The sequence below is a fragment of the Nansenia antarctica genome, assembly GCF_963989245.1.
Source record: "Nansenia antarctica genome assembly, chromosome: 16".
Classification (NCBI taxonomy): domain Eukaryota; kingdom Metazoa; phylum Chordata; class Actinopteri; order Argentiniformes; family Microstomatidae; genus Nansenia; species Nansenia antarctica.
This window is the reverse complement of record NC_137686.1, coordinates 20,896,078-20,904,316: the sequence shown is the minus strand read 5'-3', so window position 1 is coordinate 20,904,316 and position 8,239 is coordinate 20,896,078. Positions and strand designations below refer to the sequence as shown.

General features: G+C 43.0%; 1 protein-coding gene across 1 annotated transcript; it reads right to left on the bottom strand.

Annotated features, from left to right (window-relative positions):
* Positions 1-4,677: 4,677 nt before the first annotated feature.
* On the bottom strand, positions 4,678-8,239 carry LOC308171431 (ras-related protein Rab-31-like; the record flags this gene model as incomplete). The annotated part of the gene is made up of 7 exons (XM_080546274.1): positions 4,678-4,775; positions 5,044-5,153; positions 5,370-5,476; positions 5,872-5,943; positions 6,522-6,603; positions 7,233-7,312; positions 8,204-8,239. 7 exons carry the CDS (start codon positions 8,237-8,239, stop codon positions 4,678-4,680), a joined length of 585 nt encoding a protein of 194 aa, XP_080402400.1.

The window sequence follows — 8,239 nt, the reverse complement described above, 5'->3', positions numbered from 1 at the left end:
CACGTTGACGTGTAGAAATTGTAGAGAAAACTGGGGGGGTAGAGGTGATGAAGAGGTCTGTACAGGGGGGGGTAGAGGTGATGAAGAGGTCTGTACAGGGGGGTAGAGGTGATGAAGAGGTCTGTACAGGGGGGTAGAGGTGATGAAGAGGTCTGTACAGGGGGGGTAGAGGTGATGAAGAGGTCTGTACAGGGGGGTAGAGGTGATGAAGAGGTCTGTACAGGGGGGGTAGAGGGGATGAAGAGGTCTGTACAGAGGGGTAGAGGGGATGAAGAGGTCTGTACAGGGGGGTAGAGGGGATGAAGAGGTCTGTACAGGGGGGTAGAGGGTATGAAGAGGTCTGTACAGGGGGGGTAGAGGGGATGAAGAGGTCTGTACAGGGGGGTAGAGGGGATGGAGAGGTCTGTAGAGGAGGGTAGAGGGGATGGAGAGGTCTGTACAGGGGGGGTAGAGGGGATGAAGAGGTCTGTACAGGGGGGTAGAGGGGATGAAGAGGTCTGTAGAGGAGGGTAGAGGGGATGAAGAGGTCTGTAGAGGAGGGTAGAGGGGATGAAGAGGTCTGTACAGGGGGTAGAGGGGATGGAGAGGTCTGTACAGGGGGTAGAGGGGATGGAGAGGTCTGTACAGGGGGTAGAGGGGATGGAGAGGTCTGTACAGGGGGTAGAGGGGATGGAGAGGTCTGTACAGGGGGTAGAGGGGATGAAGAGGTCTGTACAGGGGGGTAGAGGGGATGGAGAGGTCTGTAGAGGTGGGTAGAGGGGATGGAGAGGTCTGTAGAGGTGGGTAGAGGGGATGAAGAGGTCTGTAGAGGTGGGTAGAGGGGATGAAGAGGTCTGTACAGGGGGGTAGAGGGGATGAAGAGGTCTGTACAGGGGGGTAGAGGGGATGGCGAGGTCTGTACAGGGGGGTAGAGCTATTCTCATGCTAAAATTGACTGTAAATCCAGATTTTAAAGTTGATATTCTTCCCCGTGGAGCATGCCCCCATAACCTGTGCCCCACCCAAACATTTTAGCACCAGCCGCCACTGACAGAGAGGCTGGCTGGAGTGTAGAACTAAACAGAGACAGTTGTTGTTGTAACATTAGACGCTCCTGTGGTGAGCTCTCGGCCCGGCGCTCACCTCTTTCTTCGTCCTTGAGCCTCTGCACAGACTCCAGCAGGTTCTCCTTCTCGTCCAGCTCGCCCTCCAGGAAGGCGTTCCTCTCGATCACATGGTTCATCCGCCCCTCAAAGTCCTCCAGGGACATGATGTTCGCCCTGGGAGACGGCAGCGAGGGAGAGACAAGACAGACATGATTACATTAGAAACTGTTTAATTGGTCTTTAGCATCACCAGTTACATCAAACATAAAATCACACAAAAAAACATAGCTAAGATGAAGTTGATTCTTTGATCTGTGTGTTACTGGCAGAATTTGAACCCTGGTCTCCCACGTGAAAGACTCAAGCATCTCTCCCTCACAGTTTATAGGTCTCAGACAGGGCTACCTCATCACAAGAAGGTGCTTTCAAACCATGTGCTTGGCAAAAATCCAGACTCTGTCTCACTGATGGAAATAATTCCTTACCTCTGCTGGTATTTTTCTTCCTGCTCTTTCCAGAAACACTGAAGGGACGCGAACCTTGTTTTATATGGTTCTCCCATGTCTTTACAGCACCTAAAACAAATCTGAAGAATCTTCTGGTCTCAATCTTCTAGTTGTCTATATAAACAACGGGACATGTGAGATCTACATGTGAGATCTACCAAGGTCTAACAAGTTGTGATCGATGGCAAGACGCACCGTGGTTTAATAGTGGAACACTCTAATACGTCATAAAACATTATGCGCGATGTCCTCGCAACAGTGGCTGGATGTGAGGGCGGAGGGAAGGGCGGGCATGCAATGATTGATTGACCAATCACAAGAGAGCATTTTCGAGTGGGCATTGAGTGATTGACTGCAGTGATTGACCAATCACAGAACATTCGAGGCTTGACGGAAAGCTCAGTCACACTCCTCAGGTAAGTGTAGCTCTAGCTAGCTATATCAATTGTTTCTTTTAAATGTAACTCTCTAAACCATATCAGTATTGTGCCTCGCTTGTTTTTTTTTTCTTTCATCGAAATACATGTGGAAGCTCATGACCTTCATGTAAGCTAGCTAGCTAGCTATGATTGTTGATAGTAATAGTGGTTTGATTGTGATTGCGCTAACTTAGCTAGCGTAGAGCTACTGTTGTTTAACTAACCCTACCAGCGTTTTTTCCAAAAATACTTTTATGCTTATGTTAGCTAATGATATGTCAATTTCTGAAAACTTGCAATCTATGGTAATGCAAGTGGCTACATTTATCTTTTTCAGGTAGAAAACTGATATTGAAACAGATCTCCTCAGCTGCGTCAGACAAAGCTGCCCACAAAACCACACAAACTAGCAGTGGTTTACACAGTTCTCCCACAGTACGTCAGCCCATGGGCACTCTAGCTGGGGCAAGTGGTGCCCTGGGGGTTGGCCAGCCTGTTAGAGCTAACACTGCAGCAAGAAATGCAACGGTAGGTAATAGGCTAGGTGCACGATCTCACTACTTCCTGAAAGGCACCTGGCATGAACATATCCTGTCTCACTCTATTGGTTTAATTGATTAATCAGCTGTGCGGTAAATCGTTGGAACACACAGTGCACAGCTGATTAATCAATTAAACCAATAGAGTGAGACAGGATATGTTCATGCCAGGTGCCTTTCAGGAAGTAGTGAGATCTTGCACCTAGCCTATTGTGTAGTCAAACTCCCATTCATTTGACTATATACTGTACATGTTTATATTCACATCCTCTAAGTGTCACCTGTTGTTCAACGTTTTCTGATCATTGCCATATTGTTCTATTTTAGGTTGTTCTATTCAACATTGTGGCTTACAGAGGGGGGAGACGAGGATGAGAGAAATACCTGTTGCAATTATATGCAGAATTGCATGTTACCTGCGGCAGTTTGTGGAGACAGGTATATGTTTATACTCTCCCCATTGTGTTCATTTAAGACCTATAGGTTTATTAGCTTATTATTGAGGATATTGACACCAATGTTGTGAGTGTTTTTAAAGCAACATTGGTAGTAACTTTGGAAGGACCTTCAATTGTACATACTCATGTTCATGAATTGTTGCAGTCCTATTAGATTTATGTATTTGCATAGGTTTTGGAAACAGTCTACATTTTTACTTTCATTGTTTCAATATTTCTTAACCATTTGCAATACCTCAGGATCTACTAAAGCAGCTGGTGAAATCCTGGGTGGGCTGGGAGCTGCTGCCCATGAAGGAGATGCAGGTGGAGGTGGTGCAGTCCGAGAATCCGACTTCGTTCACTTGCTTCCGCATCCTCCGCTTGCTGGCTCATTACACTAGCTACAACCAATTCTACAACCATACCACAACACATTCCAAATGTGTGTTTGTAAAGTAGTGTTATAATTAACTAGGTAGCAGTGGGGATTACACACCCAATCCATTGCATTGCAGTATTTTGGCTTGACTGGCGAGTGTGATTTTCAACAACGTTGACATCTATTTCCATGTTGCAAAATAACGATGATTGGTTGCCGACTTGTTCCCCCTTTCACCAGCCACTGTCAATGGTTGAATTTAAATACAATTGAACTGTACTAATATATCCTATTCTTAATCCTAATCCTATTCACATGTCAATGTGTGTTAATGAAAAGAAATGTTTTCTCCCCACTAAAAAAACGGCATTGTGGGGAACATGGCGCGTTCCGACCTGCAGAGGGAGCCACAGGACGGTTGGTGAAGGGATGGGGGCCCAATTGGCATCAGGCTGGGTTACAATCAGTCAAATACTAGGCGAACATGTGTGTAAGACACAAATAAACTTGGATTTCATGCATTTCAAGTGGCATATTTGTAATCATGACGACGTAGCCTTGTCTAAGAATGCATTTCACCATGTTAATTCCCAGTATAGTGAAAATACCACCGCTCATCCGTGATCAGACTTAGCTGGGGTGCTGCAACTGAAGAGTATCAAATAGAGTGCAAAAAAGCAGCATCTGCACACTCAAATATGTGCAAAAAACGATGTTTATTGCAAGCTTTCGGTTCCCAGGCTATCGGACAATGTAAACAACAGCTGTATGACAAGTTTGTATGACACAGTTTGACAAGGCTGAAAGCGCACAGGGTTGCCAGATGGGATTGACAATTTACAGCCTAAACTTTCTATAACCTCAAAATCAAGTAGCCCATTCGGCGGTAACCCGCCCCATCTGGCAACCCTGGACGCGAAATGCATTTTGGGGAAGCAGTATGGCAAAAGTGTCCATCGTAACAGACTTCAATTATCCCTGAAATATTGCTCGCATACTAAATTTCTCGCATACTCAAATCTCGCATACTGTACAGTGTGAATGCACTGCATACTCAAAATCTACGTCATATCTAGTATGAGTAGTATGCTAGTACGCTATTCCGAACACAGCCTACGTGTGCATCGTCAACGAGTGGACACGTGACCGGACACATGTTTCTGAGGTTATCTGATAGGCCAAAGTCTCTCTGTCCTTTCTCTCATTAGAGACCAATGCATGTGTATTGTGGACATGGTGCCAAAGTGATGAGGAGATATTTTGTGGATCCAAGACAAGTGTGATAAATCTCACTGGCAATCTTGGTTTACTAACAACATCTCTTGTTGGATGGAGGAGGCTGCCTGGTCAGTTTGAAGGATTCATTGCTGTCTAAATCAGGGCTTTCCAGGGGTGGAATCTGTCGACCTGAAGAAAAACAAAGAACCATTATTAGAAAAAACATACATCCAGTAGGATGTTAATCTTTGCTTACGGACGCTGCTCTGTTTTACAGGAAACAAATCCCAAAGGATATTCATATTCAGATAGCTTTAAGTGATACAATATTATTTGCAAAAAATCCATGGTTGAATTCTGTAATTTTTTCGTAAGAATTCATGAGCTACAAACCAAACAATATGGGAAGTGTTTGGGATGAACTGCACCAACACAAAATATGGACTAAAACACGTACTGATTTTCTGAAAGAGTTCTTCAACATTGACAGCATTTCTCGCACTAGTCTCGATGAAAATAGCCGCAATCGATTCAGCAAACTCCTTGGCTTCCTTCATAGGAACCTCCCTGAAGAAGAACACTATAGTTAGTGATGGGTTGGACTTATCAGCTGGTCTCCTATGACAAACAGAACCATTAACATGCCTGCGTTACACTGTTGTGGCAATGTCAGCCTTGAATAGTCTACTGCTGAAAGAAACACATTCTAAAACTCCTTTCCATGTGTTCCGTAAGACTCAATAATTGTATAGTAGCAGATAGAGAAATACAAATACACAACACCTGATGTCCCCCAAGTCATTCTTGTTTCCTGCTATTACTAAAACGACGTCTTCTGGACTATGTTCCTTCAGCTCCTTCACCCACTTCTTCAGTGACTTGAAAGAGTCCTACAGGACATATCAAGGCTACAGTTCAGTCCATGGCTGATGAGTCACATACTGTTTTAATCAAATGTTCAGGTCAGCATATTCTCCCCCTTAAGCATAGACACATCGTTCATTATAAGATGAACAGAACAATATGAAAAGTAAGACTTAATATTATGTTGCTGCTCTACAATGGTATTACTAGAGTCATTAGTCTTACTACACTGGTACAGTATGAGAGCAACCTAATGTGAAGTGCTACCAGAAAGACTATTCCTCACATTTGAGGACATCAGCAAATCACTGTGATTCATTCTGTTCAGAGCTTCATTTCACTCCCCTATTGCTTATAGATATGATCAAATAGGACTGCTCGGCCGACACATTTTCTTTAGTATAGAGTGCAACTTCCTTACCAGTTTGGTGATGTCATAGACAATGACAGCAGCGGCTGAACCTCTGTAGAACATTGGGGCCAACGAGTGATACTAGAATAAAAATAAATACAAAAAAGAGGGGCTTGCCATTAATCAGTGTACTAATGTAGGCTATTATAACATCTATTTGCTTTATTCCACACTTGTGGAAGAAAAGTTCAACAGAATCAGTAATCCATATCCATGGTTATTTTACAATGTTATAACCTAATTCAACATTGACGTTTAAAAAAATCTGATTAACTTAATTTGAGTGGAACCAGGAAATACTATTCAGGAAAGAACAGGGGAGAAAATCAATCCACGTTAACAGAGAAAGATAATGCTGAGGTTTACTATATAAATCATAACAACACAACAGAACTGTGAACTTTGACCCTGTGCATCTGTCATCCTGTCACACATCACATCATCCCTAAAAATATGGATTCAAGTCATAAGGATTTTGCAGTAATAGTAAGTGATTGCGTAATTTATCTCACTGTGAGATTCTGGGTTCCAACATGATTGTGAGTGACAGGAAACACCATCAAACGGTGTGTGTTTCTCTGCTAACAGAATTAATTGCACTCTGAGAAAGCAACTGTTGATAAGCAGATGATGGATGACCACAGTGTGGATGTACACACCCTTTCCTGCCCTGCTGTGTCCCAGATAAAGAACTTGTGGAGTTCATTCCCACTTGGCACAGTCTTGGTAAGAAATGATGCCCTGCAAACAATAAAGAGCATTACCATAATAAGTACATAAATAACCTCCCAAATTTCGTTGTTTGGTACCTGTACTATAGCAATGACAATAAAGACCATTCATTCATAAGAATGTGTCCTCAATTAACTTACCTGTTGGTGAAATAAAATTGAAAAAACATAACTGAGCACGTTTTTTTTTATGGATCAGTTTCATCCATAGGTTGACAGAACACAAAGAAAGTCTTTTGATGAAGCCAGGGCCTTGATTTGATCAGGTCAGCCTCACATATTTTGACAATCTCATTTACCATTTACTTGAACATGAGGGAGAGGGGGAGTGCTGGACACATGCAGGGAGGTTTTATTCTTAGCTTTTCATGCAATTAACAATGTGTCTCATTCTGAATCAGTATAAAGCCTACCGTGTCGGCATTTATTTAACTGCTGACATAGCGCCCATAGCAACATACAACACTTCCTTAAATGTTACCTGTAACCCCCATATGTCACACCCCAGTGACCGGCGTTAAAGTGCCCGCACACAATTCCCCATAACCAAACACACAGGTGAATTATGTACATCATACATCATAGTATTGTCCGCTACAATGTTGTTTTTTTCATTGCAATGTTGTGTAAAGATCTTACCCCATTGTTGGACTTATGTTGAGGTCAAAATGATCTTGTACAAAACGACATACAATACTGGACTTGCCGACATCTGAATCCTGAAAAATTATTTAAACACAACATCTGTCAAATGATCTGTTGTCCATAATGTCTTTGCCAAAGAGACAAAAGTGTTTAGTAGAAAGGTATTCTGATCCTTGTATGTGTTATCGAGCAATGTGTTATTGTTGTTTCTTGTTGTTTACCAAGGATTTCAATTAGTTTGTTTGCAAATACAGCAGTTCAGTAGGACCATTTAATGGTTACTTGTAACTGGCCGGATGATGACGTAATGGCTGGTATTTAATTGACAGAACCACTGGCGGACTCAGGGGGGGGCAGGGGGGGCGACCGCCCCTCCTGGTGCCCCCACGGTTGAAAAACATCTCTCTTAAGTGCCCTTTTGAGTGGCAAAATTAGAGGATGTGCCCTATTGGCTGCCCTTCCAATGGTCTAAACTTGACCATGTGCACTGATGGGGTCCCATGTTGTGCAGTAGGTGCCCTTTTTTTCTTATCGCCCCTGCCCTTCAAACAGCCTGAGTCCACCACTGGACAGAACCATTCCAAAAATGCAGGAAAAGTCAGTCAATGAACAATGACAACACAAAAACAGAACAAGCTCCCAAAAACAACAACCTATATCTGAAAAAATAATAAAAATGGCTGTTTAAACTATAACGGCCTACAGATGTTCACCGCCAAGATAGTTTATCATGAGTCTACGCGGCGAGCATGGTCTGTTATTTGCATATGTTTTTTTCTACTTCATCTCAACAGTGGTAATCTTTTTCGATAAAGTAACAAGTATACAAGTGCGATACTTTTAAAACATAACATTTATGCGGGACAATTAGGCAAATAAACTGCTGTTCGGCGTCTCTGACTCCGATTTTGCCCGACCGCAGACAGAAAGAATTTCCAAAGAATCACTAGAAGAACTTCACTTACCCCTAGAAAACACACTTTAAATTCCCTTATGGACAT